The 12,812-nt window shown below is 39.3% G+C and overlaps 3 protein-coding genes and 1 long non-coding RNA gene across 6 annotated transcripts; 2 read left to right on the top strand and 2 right to left on the bottom strand.

Moving 5' to 3' along the window:
• Positions 1–654: 654 nt before the first annotated feature.
• Positions 655–3,113, bottom strand: LOC116917018 (beta-catenin-like protein 1). The gene is made up of 8 exons (XM_032922365.2): positions 2,953–3,113; positions 2,507–2,811; positions 2,109–2,440; positions 1,814–2,037; positions 1,591–1,739; positions 1,316–1,497; positions 872–1,231; positions 655–787 (listed from the first exon to the last, which is right to left on the bottom strand). The coding sequence occupies exons 1-8, from the start codon at positions 2,980–2,982 to the stop codon at positions 699–701; spliced, it is 1,671 nt and encodes a 556-aa protein (XP_032778256.2). The 5' UTR covers positions 2,983–3,113; the 3' UTR covers positions 655–698.
• A 3,432-nt stretch (positions 3,114–6,545) lies between these two features.
• LOC116917020 (peptide methionine sulfoxide reductase MsrB) lies at positions 6,546–9,817 on the top strand. 2 transcript variants are annotated; one of them, XM_045170078.1, is made up of 4 exons: positions 6,546–6,823; positions 8,273–8,412; positions 8,573–8,745; positions 9,404–9,817. In XM_045170078.1, exons 2-4 carry the CDS (start codon positions 8,321–8,323, stop codon positions 9,679–9,681), a joined length of 543 nt encoding a protein of 180 aa, XP_045026013.1. In that variant the 5' UTR covers positions 6,546–6,823; positions 8,273–8,320; the 3' UTR covers positions 9,682–9,817. The 2 variants fall into 2 exon arrangements, with proteins under 2 accessions (XP_045026013.1, XP_032778258.1); XM_032922367.2 differs by having other exon boundaries at positions 6,550–6,823; positions 9,368–9,817.
• Positions 9,818–9,925: 108 nt separating this feature from the next.
• Positions 9,926–11,176, bottom strand: LOC116917021 (low molecular weight phosphotyrosine protein phosphatase). Its single transcript, XM_032922368.2, has 5 exons — positions 11,022–11,176; positions 10,742–10,808; positions 10,450–10,637; positions 10,227–10,388; positions 9,926–10,106 (listed from the first exon to the last, which is right to left on the bottom strand). The coding sequence occupies exons 2-5, from the start codon at positions 10,779–10,781 to the stop codon at positions 10,026–10,028; spliced, it is 471 nt and encodes a 156-aa protein (XP_032778259.1). The 5' UTR covers positions 10,782–10,808; positions 11,022–11,176; the 3' UTR covers positions 9,926–10,025.
• A 370-nt stretch (positions 11,177–11,546) lies between these two features.
• On the top strand, positions 11,547–12,800 carry LOC116917022. 2 transcript variants are annotated; one of them, XR_004390980.2, is made up of 5 exons: positions 11,547–11,866; positions 12,033–12,116; positions 12,372–12,454; positions 12,519–12,714; positions 12,782–12,800. It is a non-coding gene; the product is annotated as an uncharacterized LOC116917022 (long non-coding RNA). The 2 variants fall into 2 exon arrangements; XR_006643762.1 differs by lacking the exon at positions 12,782–12,800 and having other exon boundaries at positions 11,549–11,866; positions 12,519–12,738.
• The last annotated feature ends 12 nt before the right edge of the window (positions 12,801–12,812 follow it).

Below are 12,812 nucleotides of genomic sequence, written 5' to 3' on the forward strand. Positions count from 1 at the left end.
CAATTTTAAGCATACCCGATTGAATTTTCGTAAGGGAACTTAGCATCAACAGTAAACAACTATACTCTGAATACTTGCAATACTTTCTGTAAGGTTTGAATTTGTGACGTAATTTCTCTCACTGCTGATTTTCTCGACTTACTTGATTATTCACTCCGTACCAGTGTAACACTGTAATGCAATAATAATAATAATAATAAAAATATAGCCGATCCATTAAATCGAAACGCTTTCAATATAGTAATAGTAAATGGTAAAATTGTGATTTAAAGCTTGTACCGCCCCTTGCCCTCGTTAACAAAACATGAATATTGATTGCAACTTGAACTAACATGTTAAAGTTCGAACGTGTAAGCAACACATGTACTACGCCATAGACATTCTAAAAAAACCGGAATGCCAATATACTGGCTTCACCATGTTAAACGAACGCAGATTTTGAAGCACAAAGTCATATTAACTGTAACGACCCCTCTGAACGTAAGGGCACAATTATTGTGCTATTAAACCAGCCTCTTGATGTGAATCTGTAAAACTGCATCTACAAACGCAAACGACTAAGTCAATTTCTGTGAAATAAAACATAAAACACAACCTTACGGCGACGTATGCTTGTGGTTCAAAAGCTTGTGGCAACTTTCGTCGAAACAATTCTCTAGTGGAAAATTTTGTATTTTAGGTAGAACTGCTGGGTAATCTTAAAACTTGTCTAAGAGCTGAAGGATGTGTTGTTTTTCTTCTTCTTTCGCTTCGCTTTCACTACCATCGCCAAGATTTCCTGCGTACTCTGCGAGAAAGATCACAAAACAGATTAGTTAAATGGCCCACGAACTGTTTAAGGCCACTCGAATAAAAAAAAAACAGTAATTACCTCTCATTATTTCACGAATTGTTTTGACTGTGCCTCCTCTCAAATTAAGCGTATGCAAAACGCGCTGTTTGACGGTGGGTGCTCCAGAGGCGCAGACTTCCAAAATAATGTAATCCACTAGCTGAAGCGTGAACAGGCCCCCTTCCAACCGTTTGAGGTATATTTCATCCTCGTCCTCTTCATCATTGTTACGCTGCAGTTGAGCGTCGATCACGCGTAACTTGTCGAAATATTTGAAATGCAATTCCATCAGTCGGTCAGTTTTTTCGTGGTCGTTTTCTGTAAACTTCAGAAGTAATCTAGAGCGTTGGGATCCTCGGCACGACTTAAGCATGCTTGCAATAATTGAGACGATGTGTTCTAAAAACCATTCAAGATGTCACGTTACATTCCAACTTAGGTCTAATGATTGATTATTTCCAAAATGCCTTTATTTTTTCTTACCTTCATATTCCTCGGCTGACATTCCTTTTCTCTTTAGTTTATGAGGCGTCTTCATGAAAAGTGGAAAAATGGTCCTTAGTCCGAGGATGTCCACAAACTTAGTGCAATTATCTCTACCAGATTCACCACTAAGTGCGTGATTTAAAACTTTTAGGGCACCATTTCTGGACATTTTTTTCTCTCTAAATAGAAAGTGAGTAAAAAAAAAAAATAAAGTCAGACTTAAAGATCAATGTGAATGACTGCTAATCTAGTCCTGGGAATTTTGACAATACCGCAACATTAGGTTCATGAGTTGTAGGCCTTCTCCTTTAAGAAATTTGTCGCGGTTCGGAACGTGAATCAGACTGGAACAAACACAGTCAAATAAATTCTCCATCATTTCTTGTTCTTCGCCTGTTTTGGGATCTTGTCGTTTGAAAATCTATGATGTAAATGTAGAATGACGGGTGTGTTTTTTTTGTTTGTTTTTTTGCACGTATGAGCAAATAATCTTACAGCCAGTTGTTGAAGTAAAATATCGATTCCATCGATTTCCCCAAGAAGTTGTCGATTTTCCGGAGTTCCTTGCAGCAAAATGGATAATATTTCACTGCAATAAAGTTTGTTGGCGTCGAATGGTGATTTTGCCTTTAGCCTTTTCATGATCCAGCTCAATAGTCCTTGTTGGGCTGCTTGAAGACATACCTCAGGTCTGATTTCTGTCAGGTTTTCCACAATGGCTACAGAAAAATAACATCACGTAATAAAGACGATGCATGATGATTTTGGGAATCAATATTGGCATAAGTACCTAACGTATTATGAACTCCTTCGGATTCTTCTGCCTGGGCTTCGTTTAACCGGTCAAGATTGTGGACCAGGAGGGCACAAACTTGCTGATCAAGAAGTGCATCAATTAGAACAGCAGCCTCATCTTGACTTTCATTCAGAGTATCAATGTCAGTCAACTCTTGGAGCAGATTCACCACAGCAACTGAGATGTCTGTATTATCATGGGATAAGAGACCTAGCAATGTTGATATAAACTTTTGTTCAACAGCTACTGTGTATAGTTCAGGAACTGTTGCAAGTGCATGCATGAGTTGTATCGCTTCATGCAATTCCAGTTCAGACTCCATAAATCTACAGATTGCAAAACAAATTAGCTGCTGAGATACACTGGTAAAAGAAATTATATGAAAGACATACTTTTCTGGAGAGTCTGGAAACTTCACTCTTAGTTCCTGGTTTTTCAGAACACGCTTATCAAAATTTAGAATCATTCGCTTAAGAGAGGTTTCATCAAGGCCTTCATTATTTTCATCTTGTTCCAACAATTTGAGCAAGTCTTCTTTTGCTGGTGCTTCAACAACTGGAGGGGCAATATATGTGGCTGATGATTTTTGACTGGGCTTTACATTACTAGTTAGAAACTGTTTTAGTTTCTTCCCAGGCCGTTCCACCTCTGATTCCCCTTCTTCATCTGCAATGTCCCTTTTAGGATTTTGCTTGGGCTGCATGAAAAATTGAAAATTAAAATGGTAGTGAAAGAATAAGTGTTAAAGCATTGTTTTCTGGCAGGTTGGTACTCGTCGACTTATACAGCAATCTGTAGCTGAAGCTAGAACACAACAGCGTCCGCCAAATTTACCTACCTTGAAAGATAAGAGTTCACCTACGTCCATTGCAGTATTTCAATAAATTTAGTGATAAACCATGAACTAAAGAGCAATTCGCACTTTTCAATTTGGAAATTTTTAAAAACAGAAAATGTCAAACACGATGATAAGAATGCCATCTGTCCGCATAATTTTAAATCTTTAGCGCCCTCTAGTGACAAACAGAATAACTAAAAGTTTTTAAAATCACATAAGACATATTTTAAAATCATTTAAATCACAAGAAACATACGGACGTTACTGGGTACTGGGACTGTACTGGGTATGACGACTTGACCAGGAGGGTCTTAGCTTAGGATTCTCCTCGTCCCCAATATTATTCTCCTTCTTTCCTTCCTTCCTTAGGACTCCCCAGATAAAGAAAACAGATTTACCAAATGCGATATCAATAAGACACAAAAATTCTTTTAATAAAACATTTTTAGCAGATTATTCTCTTTGTAAAGTAGCGTACGTTTCCAACGAATGTGGGTTATTTGTGTACGAACGTTAAATAAAAACGTTGTGTACTATTTAAGTATGCAGCCAGCCATTTTATTTGTGTTCCGCGTGTTTACAATAACGAGAAAGTTTTTATATTATTAGCCAAGTACTTTTACAACATATTTGTTATATACACAGTACATCGTTCAAGGCACTCCCCATTACCGATAACTGAAGTTACTGAAAATAGTCAAGATTCTCAACGGACTTGACCACCTTAATTGGCGCTTGTTGGACTGATCTACCATTAGTGATTTGATGTAAGTGCTTGTGCGCTGGTTTGGTAGCCAGTGATGAAATGCTATCCCTTACATGTAAGCACTTCAGAAAAATTCCTTATAAAGCGAGCAATAAATCACTTTAGTCTAGAGCAATCCACAGGGTATTCATTGACGACGCAATTCCAAGCCGCAGTAACCCTTGACTTTCATCAAAGAGACTTTAAAAAGTCGCCTTTCACATTTACGGTAAAAAATATCATGGAATGTTGAAAGGGACTGAATATAATTACAACATCATGTCATTACGGCTTCCACTTCTATTCAAAGCTCTTCGTGAGCGCCGCGACCTCTGACGCTGCGTCAGTGACGCATTCGTATGCCGTCTTGTTTATGATACCCGGATTTTGTATAGTCGAGTGGAACGAAAAAAATGAAATGGAAACTGGTACATACCGTACCCAGAACAGAACTCGTGACAGTGGGCAACAGCTGTAACCATTGGCAGTCATACAATATCCGGAATTATAAAAGTAGTACATGTTTCTGTGTTGTTGACCGCAGTGACCTCTATAAATCCTTATCAGGTTTAGCGCAGAGAAATGGAGATGAAGAGTGATGGAACGGCCATAAGAATTCCGGCTCAACCATTGAACCAGTATAAAGGGTTGGCCACTTCCAGTGCATAAAGCGAAGCTTGTTTTATTTTTCAAATCTTTAAAAAAATAAAAAAAAATAAATAAATATGAATAGAATTAACAGTTGAATGGACGCGAATGTTGCCTTTTATTGTTTTCCTTTTGATATCAGCATTGACTAGTCACTATATATTATAACATTTTAACTTTGTCTATGTTCTCGTGACTAGAGAGAGCAAGGACGATAAAAAAAAAAAAAAAAAACTCGTCAACAACTCCGAGTCGAAAATGACAATGGCTTTCTGGAATTGTTTTTCTTGACAGACGTGTAAATTTTTCCCTAAAAGGCGAAAGTTGGTCAGATAGTAAAGGGTACAACATTGAGTCATTTGACCCATTTGACGAGGCGATTGGCTCCATTTCCTGCACGGACACTAACTTTCAATCTAGCTGTAATATTTATTTAAAAAAAAAGAAAAAATCAGAACACCGATTGAATTAATACGAATACAACGATTGGTGACATAGTAACGCACAGGGAAAAAATCACACCACGTGATCTGTGCGTAATAATCGCTTATAGAACGGACAACTCCACCCAAGAGATATTTCCTACCGGATAACGGATACACAAATTTTCCCAGGGACATGTATTCATTCAAAATCAATGATGCACGCAACTCAAGAATGATAGTCGCATATACTAGACCATTTAGATAGGTTATAGAACTAATTTAAATTAATATAGCGTGAATATCGTTGACTAAATAACGGAATTCCTCTTTAGGTCCGTGTCTCCGTCACGCCTAGTATAGACAAAAAATAAATTGGTTGTGTATCCTTATAGGACAAAATACTTTCGACACCATTGCTAGTAAAATGCAGTCGACCGAGCTCTGTTGTATGCACACTAAACGGCTTCAGCCACCAATGAGTTGCAACAATAATGAATGACGCCATTCTGATCACGCATGACTGACTCAGCTGCCAATGGTCAGCCTGGTAGTTTCCACCAGTTATTGCCTTCAAAGGAGACAAACAAAACAGGATTGGATTATATTTTCAGCTTTTTACGAACTGTTTTAGCAGCCGAGCTCTAAAGGATGGTCCCTTTGGGCCTGCAGCCAGAAAAAAATTCTGTTCCAATGAAGCACAGTGAACACGAGATAACCCTTGTACGAGCGCGCAGGTGAAGGACTGAAGGTTAGAACAAAGTTATATAGCACCCAATGTATATTTCCTCCTCTAACAAGCCCTGAAATTCCAGCATCAGTCTGTTCGTGACCTTACAGCGCCGTAGATAGACTGTTGAAAACGAATATAGAAGAAACGAGAAGCACTCAAGTAGTCTTTCCTATACAACCAGGTGTGGCGATAGTTCGGTGTGGCTTCACACATGCATCATTCTTTTAATGACAGTGTATACACAAAGCTTTGCCAGCGGAGAGAGATAAATTCACGACATTACGGGGAATAAAACTATGTGTGTAGCCATGGGCAGGGTGATGGGATTAAATGCGTTCAACTGTGCAAAGGTGGGCCATCAGCCAAAATATAAAAAAAAGGAAAAAAAAAAAGAAACTTTTTCTTTGGAACTTTCGCGTTAAATGATTTTCCGTGAAAGTGAGGGGATTTAAAAAAAAATGTGGTGTCCTTATCTTTTTATTTTTTAAATACTCTCGTTGTTACTATTTCCAATTACCTTTCGTTATGGCTTTCTATAGATTGTCTAAGTACCGGACGGGGTTGCATATACTTGCTGGCGGGACTTCTTGAATCGCCCTCAGGAATTTCATTCACTACAACAAAAACCTAAAAAAAAGCTTTGGATACAAACCCAGCCCGGTCCGCATGCCGCGTGCAACGATAGGCGCCAACCAATCAAACCCAACGACTTGGGGGCACACAGCTATCTATTAACACGTCTAATCGACTGCTTAAGTAGCTACAGGCGAGTATGAAATAGCTTGTGATTACGTCTCCAGGAGAAGGTGTGGTTAGCTACCATAATGCAAAGGGAAGAGACAGTTTACGTTGTATACACAGGTCGCAACCTTCAGGACTCGAATCATGAAATGCGTCCGCACGGAGATGCTTATAACTGCGCAGGTCCCGCCCGCCACTTCCCTTTTTCGGCCAAGCCGCCATTGGCACGGTTGCCAAAGCCTGGCGGCAATATAGCAAGGGGCGACAGCAGAAGACCGACGAGTCAGCAAAAGGCTATGGTATAGACGAACGAAAGGAAAAAAAACACGCTCACTTCAACGTCGAACGTTGAATGTGCTGCACGACTGGCTCGCGAGTCAGCTCACTCCCGTCTTGCCTTTGACCAACCAGCGTTACTCGTCAAGTCCACATTCCTTGTGAAATTGTGTGTCGAACAAAAGCCAGCTGTCATTCAATCCCAACGTGACTGCATAGCGACAAATTAGTAAATACAATCAGGGTGTTTGTGTGTGTGTGTGTGTGTATCAGCTGATCGCCCGTTTGCGTTCCACAGCCAAGCAGGTGAGTCATGAGTATTTACGTTGTTGTCGTATCGATCGCACGTCAGTTGCTCCTTCAATACCAACCCATCGTGCCTAAAAATAAGCTCTCTGCGTTCTCCGCCGTAGTCGAAAAATGTTGGCAGCTCATCCGTCCCGGCGGCGGTTTTATATGAACTCTCCTGTTGTCTAAGGTATATACAAGTCCACGTCCTTCAAGAGCCTCAGCCTAAAATAGCTTGCCTAGAAAGAAAACAAAAAGTGGCGGTGCGCGTAAAAATGGGAAGTAAGATTCTGACCCATATTTAAAAGAAAAATGCCCAAAAGAAAAGTATCCAGCGATCGGAGCCCCTGGCCAGCCTAAATAAGGAAATATAAGCCAATCGTGTAGCAGGATTGGTTTCTCTCTTTTGTTTTCCTCTCCTTCAAAAAGGACAACCGAAGTCTATGCACTTTTTCGCTTTCATGAGAAGCGCTCGTAGCGCCTTATACAGATGTCGCCCTCGATTTCTCTTCTTTCTGCGCATCCATCTGTTTCGTGCCAGTTGACGATCTAATCAAAATTCCCGAAAACCTGCTCCATTTTTGTCATTCAAACGGGTTTAATGAGTCGATAACGTCGCGGCTTTGATCAACGATGTCACTCATCAAGCCATAGTCTTGTCGTGTCAACGCAAAAGCCCAAGTTAGTTGTTTAGCATCCGGTATACTACAGCGAAAATCGGCTATACTGTTTTACATACACACGCCATATCCGGGAGTTCTCCAAATCCACAAAGTTGATATTCCAATTAACATATGCAATATAGTTGATTTTGAAATCGTGCCGTCCATGCGATCGTCTAGCAAAAGCCATGAATAAATAACGAATTCTTGTCCCTTTTTCGTTTTTGCCCGGCAGCTCACACTCAGCCTTTTGCGTATATGCTTTTTAAAAAACCTCCAGCAAAAATGAAAAAAAAACAAAAAACAAAAAAAAAAAAAAAAGAATGAAAAAGAAATGTATACGTTTTTCTGTGGTTGGGGCGTTTTCGGAACGACAGCACGCGTACAGCAGGCGATAGATATTTCAGGTTTGTTAATAAATTGGAAGTTTTTCCCCCGATTGGGCTATAACGGTCGCCAGTTTAGTTATTTTACGCTCCAGTCTACAAGGTCACTCACGTAACATGCAACTTTATGTGTCTTTTTTGGTTTTAATCTACGTATTGCGTTTGCCAGCGTTTTGACGAACGACAAACGTTCTACCCAGGAAAACGGATATTTTTAACTAAAGAAACGCATACCGTACCACGGATGTCAAAAACGTTTTAAGAATACGTATAGCATACAACTGTCTGGAATACCCCCCTCCCCTCCCTTTCCTTCCGGAAGGAAACTTCAAAGGGAAAAAAAAGAAAGAAAATAAAGTTTTAGTTTTTTGTTTTGTTTTTGTTTTTTGTCTTTTTCCTCTTTTATTGGTCGGCTTTAGCGTTCTGTTCACCGGTTACTCAACGGATATACTCGAGTCTATCAAGCCATGGATCCTACATCAGCTGAGTTTAAACAAGATCTACGTCAGCGGCTAACTCCGCTCCAGTGGTCAGTCACGCAAGAGAAGGGTACAGAAAGGTGAGTTTCCTGAACCCATTCGTTCTCAAGATCTCGTTCGTTATCGTGACTATTGCTACAGTTCAAATGCACGCATTTTCCCACTCATTTCCTCTTTACGTGGCAAATGTGACTTGAATAACCGGCTTTTTACACTGGCGCTTTCCGTGTGCGTGATTAGGGCATTTACAAACAAGTACTACAAGCTACGAGACAAGGGCATTTACGAGTGCATCTCATGTGGCCGCGATCTCTTCGATTCGGCGACCAAATACGACTCGGGTTCAGGATGGCCAGCTTTCTATGACGTCATCGATCCTAAAGGAGTCAAACTAACAAAAGATGCCTCTCATGGTAAGTCATTCTACACCGCATGACGCATATTTGGACTGGTGACTTGTTTGGCAGTCTATTACAGGATATTTATCTGTGAGGGTATGTCTTGACTCAAGGCTTTGGTTTCACAATGAGAGTCATCTTGACTACTTAAGTGCAAACACTTTTCAATGTTTCCTTTTTTCAAAACCTGAGTAGCAGATAGTAAATAGTTTACCACATATTACTAAATTCTATCACGGCTGTTCTTAAGTTGTGAACTTTTGATGGCCAAAAGCCTTTCCACATTTACCTATTTCTTATGGTTGCTATTTTTATCGCTGTATTAGTGTATACACATTTCTCCATTACTTACTAATCATTTGAGGTACACTCATTTTCTCTTTGTATCCTTGGTTTATGGTTCCCTCCTCTTCTTTTCATCTGTCACTACAACGCTGTCCCTTTCTGACATGGACCTCTACCCAACACACGTCGGACGATCTCGTTTCACTCAACACTGCACGAGCGACTTTATTTTGCCTCCTTCTACCACGAAAACACGCGACCGCCATGACTATCTTCCTCTACTCCCATCTACTGGCGTTCAACTTCTCGGCTCTGACCTTTCGTCGACGGATCGTGGTGTCTGATGCTGCAGTCGGGGCCAATCTACTTCTTATAATCGCCAATCCAGGTTTGGTGAGAACCGAAGTAAGCTGCTCCAATTGCCGCGCTCATCTTGGACATTTGTTTACTGACGGTCCCAAACCAACTGGTCTACGGTACTGCATTAATTCCTCGTCCTTAAATTTCCGTCAAGCCGCCGAAGTCGATATGGAAAGTCAAGAGACGGGAGAAAAGTCGTTCAGCCCAAGTACTTTCAGTTTCCCCGCCACTCAGGGTGGATGCGGCCCGCTTAGGTGCGGAGATACAAGTCTATCGTGCGCTAAGAAAGTAAACGGCACAGTTTGATTTCTGCGGAATATGTTCAAAACAATCGAAGCGACAATATGTTACGAAAAGGATGTGCTGCCTATCTTTTGTATTATTTAATGGTGGATAGCTGTGCCCTTAAAATGTACGAAAGAAATACACAGCTACCAGTGATGATCAGCCTTCATATTTTAACTTAAACTGCAAATGTGGATGCTAGTTATAGTTTATACCGTGAGATAAAATACCCACAAAAGGTTTCATGAGGCAAAAAGTTATGCCATTGGGATGGAAAAATCTTCACAATGTATTTTGCACTGAACATTGAGATTGGCGACCCGAAACTTATTCAGTCTCATATTTTCACCAAGGTTTGTAACCGGTTAGCCCATTCGTTCCAAAAAAGCTGCACAGCACCGCATGCACTGCTGGTAACATTTCTCAAAGCCCTCTTCTCCACTGTCCTGCAATTCATGTAGAATTAAATATACTTTATGTAAAGAATAAGCCATAAACACATAGAAGAAAAAAATTTCAACAGGCAGTAAACAATCTTTATGCTGTGTGAAATTGCAAGAGCTTACATAATATGGGTCTCGTATTATCAGTTCTCCCTGAGGATCGTAAGTTCCCAGCAATTCAATTTTGGCTTTTGAATTGGTTGGAACCATTGATTTCAGGTCATCCATATTATCTTCATCCATCCCAAAAATGTAATCAAACTCTGAGAAATCTTTACTCTTTATCTGGAAAGGTGAATGATTTTTGACAACTTGTTTGAACAAAGAATACTACTAAATAATATACCTGTCTTGCTTTATGACTTGTAGATATACTGTGCTTAGTTAATACAGAAATTGCTCGGCGATCTGGTCCTTTTCCTACATGCCAATTACCAATAGCGCCACTGTCAATGTTCCACTCATTTTGTTTCCCAGCATCCTTGACCAACTTAGCAAACACAGCTTCTGCTATTGGAGAGCGACATATGTTTCCTACATAGTTTTTATAAGGTAAAAAAAAATTTACATAATAAAATCCATATAATCAAAATCCAACTCTAGAATAAGCTGTCTCGATAACATTAAGAGATACTCACCGAGACAGATAAAAAGAACAGATTTCTTTGACTGGGCCATCCTTGTGTCGAATCTAGCCTAGTTGGTCTAGGCAAAGAATTATTATTAAGTCTTAAGTGTTGTCACCTCGTTTATACAGAGCAATGTTCAAATTCAATATATTTACAACATTTATTTGCTACACCGACTACATGAACTAACTAGGCAGCTTCTCTCGAACATTGGGCAAACGTCAACCAGCACAGGATACATATACAGTTAACGTATGAATATGACTGAAAAGTGGCATAAGAAACTTACACGTATAATAAATACAAAATAAGAAGAAAGCGCCAATAAAACTAGGTTATTCTAAAGTTCTCGAATATTAATGAAAAACAAACAGTTATCTGAAAGCTGTCTGCTGTTGAGCGCCATCCAGCCCGCCCCCTTCGGCCCATCTGACCACTCCCACTACGGTTAAACGATTCACGGATCACGGTGATGACTGATGAGTGAGTCCCAATAAAGCAAATAACGGAAATATAGTAGAATTTTAAGACCGCAGAAATGCACTATATACTATGCTGCACTATTTACTTTAAACGCTTTAAGACCTCGATCGAAGGCCTTTTCGCCACCGCCATGAAGTAGGTTTCTTTTTATGTGGGAACTGGAAACATGGTAAAATAATGAAAAAAAAAAAAAGAAAAATAGAACTTAATTTAATGTTTATTTTTCGCTTTTTTCGGCTGGAGGAGGCCTAAAATAAAAACATTCATCGTTCAAAATCAAAATCAAAACATTCAATGAAAGGTAGATTTGTGAAGAATTGGCAACTCAGCATCCGGTAGAGCTCTATAGCTGTTGTATTTGCACTGTAATTCAGGGGGCAACTGTTAGCCCAAATGCTGTCGGTATCGGTAGCAAATAGTCACTTTCTGGATTTATTTGCCAGTTTTTTAGTGAAGCCTTCTTCCCTCATTAAAGGATCAGTTCAACATCATTTCTTCGGTGTTCAATATATTCTATGGCACCTTTTAAAGATTCTAGTATTTTGTTTTTCTGGATCACATCGGAATGTCCGTTCAGTTTCTTCGAAACGCTGGTCGATAAATTATTAATGTTTAAAACAAGTTGTGGCTGTCGGAAACATCACAAACACCGTGAGTCGTTCATTGGTCTTCTTGCTTTGCATGGGATAAAAAAAAACTGTTTAGCACATAGCAGAAAAGAGTGGCGTTAGAAACGCACCGAGATCCATGTTTCTAGATTTTCGATGAACATTTTGCTCAATTCTGGAATTATCGTGTGCTGTATAACTTCTAACAGGTTGAATACCACTGTGTTCCATCTTCATCCATGTTGCTTGCAGTTGGAATGTTCTGGTCTAAGGTGCATCTAACCATTGGAAAGGTGAATTTGCTATGCACTTAAAAAATTTGATAATTATGTTATACTTCATGTTAGTAGTATCATTAGTTGTGAGTCACCTAGAAGTTTGCAACTGACAATTTCTAAATGTTAATAGCTCAGTTGTGTTTATCAATTATTACAGTGGGCTACCCTTCTCTGATAACAAGAACCATTCATGTTTTATTTATGTTTGCATTACCATTGAGCAATTTGCATTTACACATAATTGCATTGTTGTTACACTACTACTTCTAGGTTTATAAGGAAGGCAATTTTTCAGGAAAATTTTATGACAGGTTTTATGTGGTGTAGCTACTACAGTAATGCTTTTTTAAATGGTAAATGAATAATATAATAAAATAATAAATAATAATAAATGAATTCACATTTGCTCTATTAAAGGGTCTCTTGATTGCCTCCCATAGGATCTATAATTTAATGAAAGATTCCTTCAGCAGTGGGAGAAATGGATTTTCAGAAAACGCTGACGCCAAAATTCTTGAAGTTTTTAGTTTGACTTCAGATCTACACAGCGCGAAGATTCCATTGCATATTTTTTTATTTTCTTTTCCTTCACGATGGAAGTAAACTTTAGAAGGTAGTAGTACAATAATTTTCATTACTTTGCTAGTTGAATTCCCAAAATAATCGAAACATTTTGCTAGGTTCATGGAACAAGTAGTATTTTTTTTTTTT

The sequence above is a fragment of the Daphnia magna genome, linkage group LG2, assembly GCF_020631705.1.
Source record: "Daphnia magna isolate NIES linkage group LG2, ASM2063170v1.1, whole genome shotgun sequence".
Taxonomy (NCBI): Eukaryota; Metazoa; Arthropoda; class Branchiopoda; order Diplostraca; family Daphniidae; genus Daphnia; species Daphnia magna.